General features: G+C 42.8%; 1 protein-coding gene across 1 annotated transcript in view; it reads left to right on the forward strand.

Annotated features, from left to right (window-relative positions):
• Positions 1–17,577, forward strand: part of LOC126162901 (solute carrier organic anion transporter family member 74D-like) — a 209,376-nt gene that overhangs the window by 177,011 nt on the left and 14,788 nt on the right. Inside the window, exons 12-13 of the mRNA XM_049919713.1 lie at positions 10,507–10,610; positions 15,469–15,570. Coding sequence (XP_049775670.1) covers positions 10,507–10,610; positions 15,469–15,570 — 206 coding nt within the window. The remainder of the gene's footprint in view (positions 1–10,506; positions 10,611–15,468; positions 15,571–17,577) is intronic.

The raw sequence follows: 17,577 nt of genomic DNA on the forward strand, positions 1-17,577 counted from the left end.
CACTTCTGCGAATGGTTCATCCAACAATGTGTTAATCCTCATTTCAGTGCAAATGTTCTCTTTACGGATGAGGCTTCATTCCAAAGTGATCAAATTGTAAATTTTCACACTCAACATGTGTGAGCTGACGAGAATCCGCACGCAAGTGTGCAATCACGTCATCAGCACAGATTTTCTGTGAACGTTTGGGCAGGCATTGTTGGTGATGTCTTGATTGGGCCCCATGTTCTTCCACCTACGCTCAATGGAGCACATTATCATGATTTCATACGGGATACTCTACCTGTGCTGCTAGAACATGTGCCTTTACAAGTACGACACAACATGTGGTTCCTGCGCATTTCAGTCGAAGTGTTCGTACGCTTCTCAACAACAGATTTGGGTGACCGATGGATTGGTAGAGGCGGACCAATTCCACCTCAACCCTCCAATTCCACCTCAACCCTCCTGACTTTCATTTATGGGGGCATTTGAAAGCTCTTGTCTACGCAACCCCGATACCAAATGTAGAGACTCCTAGTGCTCGTATTGTGGACGGCTGTGATACAATACGCCATTCTCCAGGGCTGCATCAGCGCATCAGGGATTCCATGCGACGGAGGGTGGATGCATATATCCTCGCTAACGGAGGACATTTTGAACATTTCCTGTAACAAAGTGTTTGAAGTCATGCTGGTACGCTCTGTTGCTGTATGTTTCCATTCCATGATTAATGTGATTTGAAGAGACGTAATAAAATGAGCTCTAACATGCAAAGTAAGCGTTTCCGGACACATGTCCACATAACATATTTTCTTTCTTTGTGTGTGAGGAATGTTTCCTGAAAGTTTGGCCGTACCTTTTTGTAACACCCTGTATACACACGCGCACGTTAATGACCATTTTCTTGAAACAGTTTACTTAAAACACGCAGTACTTTGAGGGCCATATTCCCCATTATAGAAGTAAGTGCGTTGTACGTTCTTCCCTCATTCGTACATCACACGTAAAGTTCAGATGGAGTGCACGAAAAACATTTGGACCTCCAATCAATTGCTGTTTATTAAACTGCACAGCCAAGTCAATATCAATCGCCTTCAAACTGCGTCTGATAAGGACTTTGAGATTTTATTCTACTGAGGCTCTAAAATATTACCCTAACATGCTGCAAAACATGCGTCTGCTACACAAAAAGTAACGGCAACGGTCGCAAACAGTCCTTTATCAGCGCGTATTGCGCAACCGGAAGTGAATTATTCTGCAACACGATCTAAGTAAAACTAGAGATCGTGTGTTGCAGCAGCCGCGCCAGAGACTAAGTCCCGTTCAAGGTCACCCGCATTAAGATGCGAAACGTACATAACAAACAAAACCCGCCCACCATCCCCACAGAAGTAAGTGCGTTGTACGTTCTTCCCTCATTCGTCATCAAAATGCTGATGTGGGGTTTCAGTAATGTGATAACAACACAGCGGAAGGGAACAGCTCGTGGCACAGATCTTGGTGATGAGATCGCTGTGGCTTTTGATGTGGGTCTACTTCTGTGCTGATGCACCAGAAATGATTCAGTATCTCCATAATTATAGAATCTGACTGAACTGTGCGTAATATGCCACTACACTATTTTTTAATCAGGTTACTGAAACCACAATTTTGCAATACGACAGTGAATGACAGAAGGACGTACAACAAAAAATATGACCCCGCAAGCGCTGCATGAATTAACGAATATTGTTTCAATCAAATGTTTAGCTTATTACCATATAATAAATTATGGGCTATGAATCTGCTGGTCATAACTGAGTTAAATGGAAGCAAAGAGGGAAGTGGCTAAATCCAATATTTGGGGGATATGTGCACCATACTTTACTGGAAGAACCAATCTGTTAGGTAGCATAGGGATGTGGGTGTATCAGGTGCTTTTATCTTTTCCCTAGCGGTTATTTGAAGAACTATTTAAAAACAATTGTTTTCCCTTCGGATACAAAGAGATACAGGTGCACATACGTGTCTTTGGTTCTACATATTTCGTAAACCGTTGCGATTAGGCGATTTCATGCATTGTGCCAGCATTTGGCAGATTAGAAGCTGTTTTTGCATCCAGAACATTAAAACAGAAGAGTGGAAGAGGGTTAACACATCAAGTGACGCTTTGCTGAGGTATGTACAACACCGTTCTCAGTGTAGAATGACCCTCAGTGCCTTTAGTAGCGACAATGCAGGGATCAGAAAAAAAACATAAAAATCATTTAGTTTTGAATGATTGTCAAAGTACACCTCACTGACGACCCGTTGATCACAGGTTCCTGATTTCTGGCCAATACTGTACGCAATATTTTGTAAGATTACCCTCAGTGACGATATGAACTTTGTAAGAGTGCAGAGTCCTGCGGTGGTAACATTAAATAAAAAGTTCTCAGCTTTCCACCCGCGTCAAGTGATTAAAATTACATGAGCTTTCGCCAAGCCCTCTTTGGACATTACCCAGTGGTATGTCTGCCAGTGGGCTGCTGGTACGCCCATATAAGCACTAGCCGCCTGCTGTGTTCCTATTGCAGCCCGCGGCAGCGTTATACACGGCCTTTCGTTGACTGTTTTTTACGGTGCGTTTCAACTGCACGATCGCTGGATCCAACGCAGCGCTGAGCCGCTGGCTACCGTCAGTATTTAGGGCAGGGCTTCGCAACATACGTGCTCGCGGAGCAAGCTGGGAGCAGCAAGGCGCGAGCACGGAGCAGCGCGAGCACGCTACCCCCACTACCGGACCAGAGCTGAGAGTGAGGAGAGTCACGTGGGGCACACAACAGCTGCCGCCAGTCAATGTAAATCTGCGGCCACCTGCAGGGATATCACTCACGAATTATTACTGCGACAATTGACACAAATAAAGGAGAATGTACACGTGCCACATAATTTTATTAGCTTAGTGTATGCCTCTACATTCGTATTAATTTGTGAACTATTACACAATAAAAGCTGTCACTGAAGTGTGAGATTCTCGGTTATCTTGTACTTTTTGCCCTTTACAATTGCGTCTATGTTCGGAGTAATTGTTCTTGTGCATCGTAGGCGCAGCGTGCAGTTTAAATTTTGATCAGACAATGCGTTTCTCAAGCGCGTCTTGTTACATTTCATTGCAGAGAACAGTTGTTGACAAACATACGTGGAACCGAACATTGATATTATTGTAGCCGCCAGTTTGTGCAAACGTGGAAATCTATCCTGAGGAAAGTGTCTGTAGAATTCCAAAATGTTTTTCTTGTTCTGAAATTTGTCTCTGTATTCTCTGTCACACTGCAGGTCGATAATTTATAATTACAGCTCAGGACGAATCTCTTCAATATTCGCTGAATATGGAGAGGAGAACAGATCAAAATCACTGTCTAGTGCTGTCACATCTTGAAAGCGTTGATCAAATTCTTCCTTAAGGGCAACTAAACTATGGGAATAATGTTCACAGTCTTTGTGAACATCTTGCATGGATGATAATTTAGGAAAATGAGGTAGATCTCCTGTTTCCAGCTGACTCACCCAAAGTGTCAATTTCATTTTAAAAGCTCGTATTCGATCTATGAAATGAGTAATTAGCAGATGTTTACCTTGTAGTGGAATGTTCAAAGCATTCAGATGGCTAGTTAAATCTGCTAAGAATGCGAGATCACATTTCCATGAAGGCTCTTTCAATTCAGGAACACACATGTTATTTATTTCCATGAACATATTTATCTCATCTAATAGGTAAAAAAATCGATTTAATAATTCGCCACGACTAAGCCAGCGGACCTCGCTGTAATAAGGCAGGCTGCCACACTGGCTTTCTACATCCTCAAGAAAGCTTTTAAATTGCCTGTGTTGTAGCCCATGCTTCCTTATATAATTGGTTGTACGAACAACAACACTCATTACATTTTTTAGAGCGATACTCTTTGCACATAAGTTTTCCTGGTGGATCACACAGTAAACGCCCCATATTTCATTCGGCACGGTCAGTTTTTGCATTTTCTCCTTCAACAGCGCAACGAAACCTGATTATTTCCCTGTCATCGCTGGTGCACCGTCTGTAGACACAGAAACTAAAGAATTCCACGACAATCCTATATTTTCAACACTTTCTTCAATACTACTTAAAATATCACCTCCGGTTGTAGTGTTCTTCATGGCTACTACATCGAGGAGCTCCTCCCTCACCTGAAGATCTCTTTTAACACCTCTAATAAATATGGCAAGCTGCGCTGTTCCAGTGATATCAACACTTTCGTCCAGAGCTATAGAATAAGCCATAAAATCTTTACAGATATTTGCAAGCTTGCTCTGGACGTCGTCTGCCATGTTCTGTATGCGACGCATAATGGTCATGTTAGATAATGGCACAATCCGAAACTGTTCAACTTGAGATGGACACAAATGTTCCGCTGCCACTACCAGACATTCTTTTATTAAATCGCTATCAGTGAATGGGCGCAGGGATTTTACTAAAAGCAAAGCAATTTTGTAACTCACTCTGAGAGCTGCCTCAGTTTATTTTCCTTCGTCGTCCAGATCTTCTTCGGATAGCTTTCTTTTAAGTTTAATAACTTCCTGTGCACGATCTGGTCCATCACATTTTCCACTTCCGTAGTCTGACATATAATGTCACTGCAAATTAAATTTTCTAAAAGAATTCAGCGTTTTGTGACATACTAAACATTTTGCAACACCATCTTTTTCTGTAAACAGATACAATTCCTCCCAACTGCGAAAGCATGGTTGGGGTTACACAACGGCGACTTGACATTATTCTTAACCAGCGAAGTGACTGTTAGAGTTACACAGTCGTCGCGATTTCAATAGGCAAGCTGCGGCCCTATTCAAACGTGCGCGCGCATTTCCCCTCCCTCCCCTCCCTCACTACTCCACGACCTTGCACCTGCTCGCGAGCACGTGCCTGAGCAGACGCGGGTACTCGCGCTCAAAACCGGCCAGTTGTTAAGCCCTGATTTAGGGTGTTATCGGTGAATTTTATTTCAATGGCTTCTCTAATTACACGGTCCTAGAAGCCGTTGATGCGAGCCGTTCTGTGGCTCCGTGTCGGGGAAGACAAGCCACCTACTGAAACGACACAAGATCAAATAGATCTTCTGGCCTCTCTCAAAAATCCGTCTATTATGAGACCAGTTAAAGACGCAGCAGGTATCTGAACACCTGGGGTCTACAGGATACTTTGTGAGTGTGGCCAGCCTTAGGTCGGAGAAACAGTATGCTCTACGGCCTACGCTACTCCGACAAGTCTGCTTTAGCTGAACATGCTTTAGAAAACAGACACTGGATGAAATTTACCGAAACATCGTTGTGGCTCGCGGAAACAGCTTATGGAATAGTGTAAGTAAAGAAGCAGTCGAAATAAAAACCACCAATAAAACTCTAAACAGAGACGGTGGCCTACAACTTAGCTTGGCGTAGGATCCAGCGATTGCGCGGTTGAATTGGGCACGTCGAAAGCCGAGTCAACATGCGCCCGTATATGGCGATGCCGTGGGCACCAGTGACGTCTCAGCCGGTCGATAGTGTATATCAGAGGCGCACCAGAAGCCTATTGGTAGGTATACCACGTGACAAGAGCGAAGAAATGCTTGGTGAAAGCTCGTGTAATTTTAATCAGTTCACGCGGCTGGAAACCGGAGAACGTTTTATTCGACATCAATTTTGATTCCATTGACCTAAGACGATAAAACCTAGGACGTCAAAGTTCAAAGACACTATTACTGAATATACTGTCACCAATGCCATAACAGAGATAATATCAGAATCCGCAGTAGTTATTTCCATTTGTGCCTCCAACTTACCATCCATTCTACACGTATCCTAAGCACGTATCTCTTTCCAAACCATATAGGAGATCACAGCAAGTGGAGGTCCTAGCACACCATCTGCTGTTAATGTGGTGCCTTCTGATGATGCTTTGTGAGTTTTGAAATAGGCATTTGCTGTTACACAAACATATGGGATCATTTGTAGGTATGTGTTCCAAGAACTTGTTTAACACATTGTTCATTTGCCTTGTGCGCTGTATTATGTGTATAATCAATAATTTATTTGTATGGATTAATGTAATGCGTAAAAATGGGACAAACTATTGAATTATATTGTAGTGCGTCCTTCCACCATGTCAATGACTGGGCGGCCCCTCCCGCCGGAGGTTCGAGTCCTCCCTCGGGCATGGGTGTGTGTGTTGTTCTTAGCATAGATTAGTTTAAGTTAGTTTAAGTAGTGTGTAAGTCTAGGGACTGATGACCTCTGCAGTTTGGTCCCTTAAGAACTCACGCACATTTGAACATTTGAACGCGTCCTTCCAACGTGATATTAAAGACGAAAAATGGATGTAAGTGACGTTCTTGGAGGCAGAGGGGCGTTAGTGCTAACTAGATTGTTGGTAAAAACATTACTGAGCACAAAATTCTGAATTTAGTTTACTGATATTGTTTTAATAACCACTGCATATGATGGTTACTACGCAACATAACAAATGAACATAGATTTTAAATTTTTTACAAACTTTGAAGCTCATTTTCTCAAAACTTTATTTTGTCACTTTTTCCCCCTTTACTTTTAATCGCCTCAGTTTTCTGGTAGTCTTCAGCGATCTATGATTCTGAAACCTTTTAGATTCGTTAACCTAATGTAAAATAGATACATCTCTGTATTTTAAAACGACTTTGATTCAGTCGTAGGTGTTCCAGTAATTTATAAAACTGTAAGTTTGAAGCACAGCATTATATGAAAGTGAAAAACGGACTGTGGGGTGGTACAGAAAGGTGTTGAAAATTAGGTGGACGGATAAGATAAGGAATGAGAAGTTTATCCGCAGAGACAGCGAAGAAAGGAACACTGAAAAGGAGGCTCGCTTCCTTTGTTTAGTGATCACCGTGTATGTTCGATTCCTGGCGTTGCCAAGATTATTTCTTTGGTGGGAGGACGGGAACTGAGTCTCGTCAGCCGCGTGATGCCAGATAAGGAGCAACTTGAGTGGGAAGTAGCGGCTCCAAGGACTAGAAAACCAACAACGGCCAGGAGACGATGTGGTGACCGCACACTCCTCCATACTGCGTCTACATGACTCCACGGGCAAAGGATGACACGGCGGACGGTCGAGTCCTATTGGTCCTTCAGGGCAGAACACTGACGTTTTCTGATTTATCAAGTAGAAGGGACAGGATGATAGGGTGTTTGGAGTTATTGTTATGGTTTAACGGCTAAATGGCAGTTCTAGTATACAATCTTTCCCTCATAGTCGTGGACTATAAGAGCCAAATTTTAAAAGTTTGTTTACTTGCGTTCTGTCCTCCCGGGTTACTGTAATGTACACCACAAAACCGGGTAGTAACGTAACACTGATTAGTAACATATGAAGTAGTACAGTCACACCATAGTGCTCAAATGGCTCTGAGCACTACGGGACTTAACATCTTAGGTCATCAGTCCCCTAGAACTTAGAACTACTTACACCTAACTAACCTCAGGACATGACACACATCCATGCCCGAGGCAGGATTCGAACCTGCGACCGTAGCAGTCTCGCGGTTCCGGACTGCAGCGCCTAGAACCGCACGGCCACAGCGGCCGGCCACAGTGCTCACTCTTAAAAACAAAATCATTCGGTCTAATATCCTAGGTCATATTTTCTTTGTATCAATGATACATGTTATATTTTATGACGAATATCCTTTGTGATTTTAGCTATTTCTTCAAGTGTTTGGTGATGTTGCAAGGAACATCTTTGGACTAATTTCCTATGTTACGTGTTGACCCTTTCTTACTATGAGATAACCGGGAACAGTATGAGGGGGACATCATGGAAGAAATAATACATATTCAGAATCGACAGCGCAAAATATTAATATCAAATTCTGCGAGTATCATTCTGCGTTTTATAGCTTTTGCGTTAATGCAAGGATTTTCTCCATATTGTTCATGTCACGTCCGCTTCATTTGTAGGATAAGCACTGCAAATGAGGTGATATAAAATGCAATCAAAAGAGACCAGCCGGCAGCTGTAAAACGAAAAGCACTGAATAGATCGTAATGTCGTTGGCTGTGGAAAAATGTTTTGTCCCTGTGAGAGCGGTGAAGTTCCAAACTTGCAGCTAGAGGGACTAAGGTGCACACCCACGTGACGACAAAGCGAACATTCTCACTCGTCGACCCTTCATTGCACACAGTCGTGCTGAAAACAATGAAACGGATGCTTCAAAGAAAGAGCAAATGGGTGTAGTACTGTAACTGCCCGGTCTTCAAAAATGGTTCAAATGGCTCTGAGCACTATGGGACTCAACATCTTAGGTCATAAGTCCCCTAGAACTTAGAACTACTTAAACCTAACTAACCTAAGGACATCACACACACCCATGCCCGAGGCAGGATTCGAACCTGCGACCGTAGCAGTCCCGCGGTTCCGGACTGCAGCGCCAGAACCGCTAGACCACCGCGGCCGGCTGCCCGGTCTTATATGATGAGAGCATCCACCTGCTGGACAGTGGTATCCGCTTTGCGGTGTGGCGTTCCAGAACGTGCGTCGTCGGCCAACGACATCCATCCTCCCATGAATCATTTGTGTCACACCTTGACGCTTGCATTGGGCATTCAAGATGAATTTTCGTTGCCCGCATCCCTTATATCGTCAGGAGACGGGTTACAGACCTGCTTTTGAAGCCTACATATCTGTGTTTCTGTGTTTCTAGACGGTCGACGCGTGTACATGTTTCGGAGGGATCAACTTTCTTCCGTAGGCAATGGAATTACGATGCCTTCAGCGGTTTTCATTTTACAGCCTTCAGCCTGTTTCTTATGGATTACATCTTACAATTAACTACCCTGTAACATGTGCTCTGATCTGTTGATAAGAATGTACGAGGGCAGTTCAATAAGTAATGCAACACATTTTTTTTCTGAAACAGGGGTTGTTTTATTCAGCATTGAAATACACCAGGTTATTCCCCAATCTTTTAGCTACACAACACTATTTTTCAACGTAATCTCCATTCAATGCTACGGCCTTACGCCACCTTGAAATGAGGGCCTGTATGCCTGCACGGTACCATTCCACTGGTCGATGTCGGAACCAACGTCGTACTGCATCAATAACTCCTTCATCGTCCGCGTAGTGCCTCCCACGGATTGCGTCCTTCATTGGGCCAAACATATGGAAATCAGACGGTGCGAGATCGGGGCTGTAGGGTGCATGAGGAAGAACAGTCCACTGAAGTTTTGTGAGCTCCTCTCGGGTGCGAAGACTTGCGTGAGGTCTTGCGTTGCCATGAAGAAGGAGAAGTTCGTTCAGATTTTTGTGCCCACGAACACGCTGAAGTCGTTTCTTCAATTTCTGAAGAGTAGCACAATACACTTCAGAGTTGATCGTTTGACCATGGGGAAGGACATCGAACAGATAAACCCTTCAGCGTCCCAGAAGACTGTAACCATGACTTTACCGGCTGAGGGTATGGCTTTAAACTTTTTCTTAGTAGGGGAGTGGGTGTGGCGCCACTCCATTGATTGCCGTTTTGTTTCAGGTTCGAAGTGATGAATCCATGTTTCATCGCCTGTAACAATCTTTGACAAGAAATTGTCACCCTCAGCCACATGACGAGCAAGCAATTCCGCACAGATGGTTCTCCTTTGTTCTTTATGGTGTTCGGCTAGACAACGAGGGACCCAGCGGGAACAAACCTTTGAATATCCCAACTGGTGAACAACTGTGACAGCACTACCAACAGAGATGTCAAGTTGAGCACTGAGTTGTTTGATGGTGATCCGTCGATCATCTCGAACGAGTGTGTTCGCACGCTCCGCCATTGCAGGAGTCACAGCTGTGCACGGCCGGCCCGCACGCGGGAGATAAGACAGTCTTGCTTGACCTTGCGGCGATGATGACACACGCTTTGCCCTACGACTCACCGTGCTTTTGTCCACTGCCAGATCACTGTAGACATTCTGCAAGCGCCTATGAATATCTGAGATGCCCTGGTTTTCCGCCAAAAGAAACTCGATCACTGCCCGTTGTTTGCAACGCACATCCGTTACAGACGCCATTTTAACAGCTCCGTACAGCGCTGCCACCTGTCGGAAGTCAATGAAACTATACGAGACGAAGCGGGAATGTTTGAAAATATTCCACAAGAAATTTCCGGTTTTTCAACCAAAATTGGCCGAGAAACAAAATGTGTTGCATTACTTATTGAACTGCCCTTGTAGTAAAACAAATGCAGTCCCAGTGTAATTGCAAGAAAAACACGATAGTATGAGGATCATCTAAGTCTAACAATATGCTGTTTAGGAAGTAAAAGGGCAAATGAGCACTTTTTACAAGAATTTGGAATATCATCAAAGTTCTCAGGTTTCCACCATGCAGTGAAGTTAGGACTGTCCCAACGAAATATGATTATGGGACATTGCTATCTTACATAATAGTGACCCAAAAAAATTTCCGGTGTTTGCAGACATGGAGGTATACAATTTGACACATAGTATCCTTACTCTGCACGTTTCTTGTTTCAGATGCGTGGATGAGGCAGACAAGCCACTGGCGATCGCCTTCGCTGAAGTACTCATGTGTGGACTCGCTTTCATTCCGGGGCCCATCATCTACGGTCTCCTGCTCGGTCAGTATTTACGTCTACACTCTGAAAACCACTGAGAAGGGCGTGACAGAGGGTACTTTCCATTTTACCAGTTATTAGGGTTTCTTCCCGTTCCACTTGCGCATGGTGTCAGGGATGAGTTGTTGCTTAAAAGTCTCTGCGCACACTGGAATTAGTCTAATCTCGTCTTCGTAGTCTCTACAAGAGTAACACGTTGACTGCTTGGAATTGAGCGTACGTTGCAGTTAATGCTCATTACTCACGTGGGAGCTCAAATGAATATGCCAGCTATCACAAAATTCTAACTAGTCAACAACCAGCTTAGTCAACACCACAGAATTATTTAAAATCCAAACTGGCCGATATACTGTCTCACGCGACGCGTTAATGATTATGTAGCATTAATCTCACAATAATTTGACTGTCACTGAGTAACTAACCACCCTTTTCAACCAGTAAAATTTCATCACAAAAAAATCAATTTGTATTAGTGGTAGAAGTGAATGCAATGTAGGCGACGCCAGAATACGATAACCAAGAGATCGAGGCATGAAACATTAAATAATATGAACAATAATAGTTTGCCAGATTCATGATTTCAAAATTCAACGCATTTTATGTTCAAAAAAGTAAGTAATAAAAAGGTACGTAATACTGCTGTAGCACGATATTTGTACAACTCTGTATAACGTAACCAACAAGAAAGACTGGGTGTCTGAAATGGTGAAGTTGCTGACGCGACGCATTAGTTCGGCGGCAAGGCAACGGTTGCTTTGACCAAGGCACATGTACCAGTTATGGATAACTTTAAACATGCTTTAGTCACACATTACTCTTCCTTTCATAACTCTCTTGAAGCCCCTTCATTAATTAACATCATACTGTCTCCCACAAAATTATACACCATCCCATCCGCTAAGCCTTGCTATATATATTGCCACCGCGCCGTCGGCATAGCCACTCGATTGCCTGCGCATTTTATCGCAGCTGTAGCGTGCGACCTCCTTCACAGATAACTTCCGACTCTTTCCTAGTCTCTTGTTGTCTACAGATCCAATCGCATAACTGAGACGATACTCTATTGCTACGCAGTTTAATTAGAAGTCTCGTGTGAGGGATGGCGTCAAAAGCCTTTTGGAAATCTAGAAATATGAAATCAATCTGAGATCGCCTGTCGATAACATTAGTTCCCTTATGAGGATAAAAATTTCGTTGGGTTTCACGGAACTATATTTTAGAATCCATGCTCAGTGGTCATAATGCGTTCGATCCTCAGTATACGTGCATATAGTGTGGCTGATAATGCATTAACGGTGTAAAACAAAGCATCAAAGCCTCCTCTATTGTACAGAACGAGCAGAGATAAACCTTGAAACTTCTTCATATTTCTTTACTTAAACTGAAATAATTGAGAAAATGAATTATTTAATTCTGAAACTGCTGAGTGAAACTGACCGTACTGAGCCTACTTTATCTTTACTTATTCTTCGCTTCCACATTCTGGTGAAACTTATTAATTACATTTTTACTTATAGTGCTGAGTAAAATTGACTATACTGTCTCTTTGCTGTTTTCTCATTTCAACACTGACCCTCAATATCCTAGCGCAAAGCAATCTGACAGCTCAAAAATGATAACCTGACTTCAAATAATTAATACAAAAGAATGGCCCTGAATAAGAAGAAATCCAAACAATGAACCATACATATCATAAGTCACTTATCTCACAGAAAATCTTCATTACACGAACTACAACAATGCAGCAAACACCAATAAAGCCAGCTGAATAAAAGATTCTAACTACTGTAGGCTCTAACTACTAATAGGTGTGTGATTAGCAAAGTAAAGATTTTGTTGCAGAGCAAACAATGTATTTAGCAGATTTTACCTTAATCATGTGACAAGCAGTTAAAAGAAATTATATAATCATCAGTAATAAAACTCCATGACGGATACACATTCAGACCTAATACTGCAAACCTTCAAGACCGCTAATTATTAACCCATAACCTCCATCACTGCTGATTACTCACTCCCAACTTCCAGCACTGCTGGCTGTTCACCTCCAACTGCTAGCCCGACCACCCACAGAATCTCTTACATAGCGCACACAGCGCTGCCAACATACAAACACATAACCAGCCTACTTACAACCTTAATAAGCAGTGCTCATGTAATAGGTCTTAGAATAAACAGAAAAGTATTGTTTTATAATGGTCTCGTTTAAAGTATTAACACATTCCTCCAAGGAATATAATTTTTGCTGCTGTTCTCTGCAATTGAGACTGGCGGAAGAAATCTTTTCCTTGCTTTGTTGGATACGGCCTGCTTCTTCCGTAGGCAAAAATATAATGGTTAAAGAGGTCGAAGAACAATGTAGTCCACACCGACGTATTTTGAGGCTCACTGTTTATTTTAGCAAATCTTTTAGAAAAACATGAGTGTGCCTCTCTTTGCGTCCATTGACGCCAAAGCCTCCAGATGTCAGATAGTCAGATCGGTACCAAACGTTATACGTAGTTTAGGCTGTGTACTATGTGCGTAAACTGTAAGTAGGCAACATATGACATAATGAGCACAGGAAAACCATAACCGTGAGCGACTGTCGTGTAGACATCCCATGGGAGAGTCGATAGAGCGTAAGTTTGTCGTAACGAGGGGCCTGCGTTCGAGCTCTAGTCATGCCAGTTTTTGTACTCTGGTCCACATGCAATAGTTATGTGGGACAACAGGTTCCTGACATGTAAAAGGACTGTTCTGAGTTTACAGCAATGTTCTACTGGCAGTCCGCTTACGCTTCGTTTATTTGAAAGAACCAAACCTTTAGAGCACAATTTTAGCTTCACAGAATAAAAATAGACAATCAGAACAGGAGAATGAAGGAACATTTGCATCACACGTAAGGAAGTATTCATAGTATTCATAATAACAATGTGATGTCTACATCGTGAACACATCAATCCTCCTGGTGTCTCTGAAGATCTCCATCACATGCGTTGTAACACGTTTGTACTTCTCTTTCACAGACATTAATTCTCCACTTTCCCGCTATCGTTTCCCTTGATACAAGATACAGCGCGGAGTATATTTAGTGCGAAATCTGTTTTTCATTGCATACATCGTACGATGTACAAATGTTTGAGTTAACTTCTACTGCTCTTTGATGTCAACCCAATATTTGAGCATTTCGATTTTCCCATTTCTTGAGTAAAGCACTTCCGTTTTCTTCTTTGGTAATATTTCGTCATTTCCATCACTTGAGGACTCTGGCGACGATATCGAAGGCGTTGACTATTGGCCATGAATTTGATCACAAACGAACGATTGCATTTCATCTGGTGGGCGCTCGTCCGTATCTAATGTTTCCTCTTCGGTGACGTCCAGTAGAAATGGTGCACACTTTCTCTCATCCTCAGGTATTTCCATTGACGTAGGTACACACAACAGTCGCTTCGCAACAGTTCGATAAGAATGCCAGTAACGTTCCACGGATTCATATCGCAAAACAGCATTGTCAACTGTGGTGCCAACAGTAGCATGCGCACTGGACAGCAATTTCAGACCCACTGACTCCCGTGTCAACAAACACGAGACTTTATATTAAAAAACTAGAAACGCGCCTCGATTGCGAAAAAAGCACCTAGTGTTAATCTAGGTTTCGGCGTAGATAACTACACCTTCTTCAGAACAATAAAAGCCACAAGTGCCTAAGAAGACCTTTGTCAATGATTAAAAGAACACCATAGCTATACATTTATAAACGAAAAAAGGAAAACACAAACAGTACATATGTACAAAGTCAAAACTACTACTTAACTTAATGGTGTACGCTCCAACTCACACCGGCCTATGTTCGATGGGCCATGACCCGCCATAAATGTATAGCTACGGTGTTCTTTTAATCATTGACAAAGGTCTTCTTAGGCACTTGTGGGTTTTATTGTTCTGAAGAAGGTGTAGTTATCCACGCCGAAACCTAGGTTAACACTAGGTGCTTTTTTCGCGGGTTTCTAGTTTTTTAATATATTAACCAACGATTACTGACGATCTGCGATGTTGAAGGTTCTTAAACACGAGACTAGCCACAACACGCGCATCTGATATCCGAAGGTGCTGCCATCTAGCAGTCAATTATAATTATCATTATCATTATTATTATTATTACAATTAACACTACCGCAAATATTATGCAATTGTTTCTTTATTCTTCTGTTCCGACCGCTTATGTTTGTTCTGTAAAACTGCGTATTTACTCTATGGGTTTGCTATTTTCAAATAAACGAAGCGCAAGCAGACTACCAATAGGACACTTCTAAAAACTCCGAACAATCCTGTTACATGTCTAGAACGTGTTGTCCGATATAACAGTTTCACACCTACTACAGTACAAAAACTGACATGACCAGGGCTCAAACTGGGACAGACTAACGGTCCGCTGACTTCCCCACTGGAGCTCTACGCGATAGACACTTGACAATTTTTTCTTGTGCTCTATACGCAAGGTGTTACTTATTACTTACCGTTTGCACACATTATCCTGGACGACAGCACCTAGCACATACTATACCGGAGTTGTGGTTGACACTCTGTCGATACTCAACTTTTCGCATCAAACTGACAGTCTGACATCTGGAGGTTCCGTATGAGCTTCACACCTTTCAGGACAAAAGTATTAACATCTGTCTCTAATTCTTTCTACATATTTCAAGATAACTGGAGATAACATTGCTCAAGTGAGCGCCTAGTGGACAATAAATAATACTTGACGAGAAAAACAAAGACGGAAGAAGTAAAATCACAAAACTAGACGCAAAGGGTTATATTGTCACCAGGACTGGGTGCGATGTATTGTTACATACGGTTTGTTGCTGTTTTGCAGACTACGCGTGCGTGGTGTGGGGCGAGACGTGCGGCCAGAGCGGCAACTGCTGGCTGTACGACGGCACCACGCTGCGCTACCTGCTCAACTTCTTCGCCGCAGGTGAGCCATCCCGCTCTACTGTTTACATTCCACACCAAAAGGGCAAGCGGGCTCTCGCAGAGCCAAACTAGTTTCAACAGGAACAAAAAAATACGGACCCAGATAATATCTGGGATTGAATATGAGATTACAAAACAAATTATTCGTATATACAAAAACTTCCAAAAACTTTGATATGAACTGAGGCTCTAGTAACTACATTTCCTTTTCTGCCTGGATGATTCCGACCCGCCGGTCGGAGTGGCCGAGCGGTTCTAGACGCTACAGTCTGGAACCGCGCGACCGCTACGGTCGCAGGTTCGAATCCTGCCTCGGGCATGGATGTGTGTGATGTTCCTAGGTTAGTTAGGTTTAAGTAGTTCTCTAAGTTCTAGGGGACTGATGACTTCAGAACTTAAGTCCCATAGTGCTCAGAGCCATTTGAACCATTTGATTCCGACCCAGAGAGAAACTTGTAATTCCAGGTGTTGTGTGGATGCAATATTAACTTTACGAAAGTCCTAATGGCATGAAACACAAATTGTAATTAGCACAGCACTAAGCCTTTCCACCTTCGGACATTGTTCCGCTTGCTACAGTGTGTTTATGATCATCAGTTTCGTTTATTTTATTAATTTTTTTTTTTTTTTTTTTTTTTTTTTTTTTTTTTTTTTTTTTTTTTGCAAGCGGCTTCGCCCGCGTATGCGTTAATCACATGTATTTTACTTTATATATTGCTCACATATCTAATCTACATTTGTTGTGAATTTCATCCTGCAGTATCCTCAGGAAATTATTAACTCTGGCCGGGTAAGAAGTTTGCAAAAGGTTGTGAAAAATGGTTCAACTTTCTAGGTGTCGAAATGGAATAAACAAAAGACGTTTGTACATTTTTTCATCTCATTTCTTCTCATTCGCTCACAAGCCTTAACAGGTCGACTTTAAATACTGTTACATGTCACCCCTTCCCTTCTCCAACTCTGTCTCTAGGATGCAGTAGGGATATCTTACTCGTATAGTATTTTTATACAAATACTTACTCATGTATCTACTCAGTCTTGTTCATATCGACCCAGATGTTCCTAAGTTACACTTTTATGTCACCAGTTTTCACCTTCATCCTGAGCCGTAGAATCACTAGGTGTGTCTTACTGTCGCAGGATTTTTTTCGCATAGAAAGTGATGCGCGTGCCAAGCTTGGTAGACACTGGTTAACGAGGTACGTTGATATTTGATGCGGCACTCCACAAATTGTTCTCCTGTGCTAACCTCTTCATCTGTGGATAGCACTTACACCCAACGTTGTCATTTATTTGCTCGATGTATTCCAATCTCTGTCTTTGCCTACTGTTTTTACCCTTTACGGCTGCCTCTAGATCCATGGAACTTATTTCCTGATGCCTTGGAACATGTACCTTCTTGTTGTCAATGTTTTCCACATATTTCTGCGGACAGTCTCATTTCCAGTCTTATCAGTCCACTTAATTCTCAATATCCTTCTACAGCACCACCTCTCAAACAATTCGATTCTCTTTTCCTCAGCTTCCCTCCCCCCCTCACACCGAGCGAGGTGGCGCAGTGGTTAGCACACTGGACTCGCATTCGGGAGGACGACGGTTCAATCCCGTCTCCGGCCATCCTGATTTAGGTTTTCCGTGATTTCCCTAGATCGCTTCAGGCAAATGCCGGGATGGTTCCTTTGAAAGGGCACGGCCGATTTCCTTCCCCATCCTTCCCTCACCCGAGCTTGCGCTCCGTCTCTAATGACCTCGTTGTCGACGGGACGTTAAACACTAATCTCCTCCTCCTCCTCCCCCCCCCCCCTCACCCCCTCCTTCTCTGGCATCTATGAGCTATTTCCATACAACGCTATGCTCCAAACTCAATATTAGAAAGTTATTATTCAGATTAAGGGCTATGTTTCATGCTACTGATCTTCTTTTGGCCTGGAATCCCTTTTCCGCATATGCTAGTTTGCTTCTTATGTTCACCTTGCTTCATCCATCATGGATTATCTTCCTTCCAAAG

The sequence above is a fragment of the Schistocerca cancellata genome, chromosome 1, assembly GCF_023864275.1.
Source record: "Schistocerca cancellata isolate TAMUIC-IGC-003103 chromosome 1, iqSchCanc2.1, whole genome shotgun sequence".
NCBI classification, from domain to species: domain Eukaryota; kingdom Metazoa; phylum Arthropoda; class Insecta; order Orthoptera; family Acrididae; genus Schistocerca; species Schistocerca cancellata.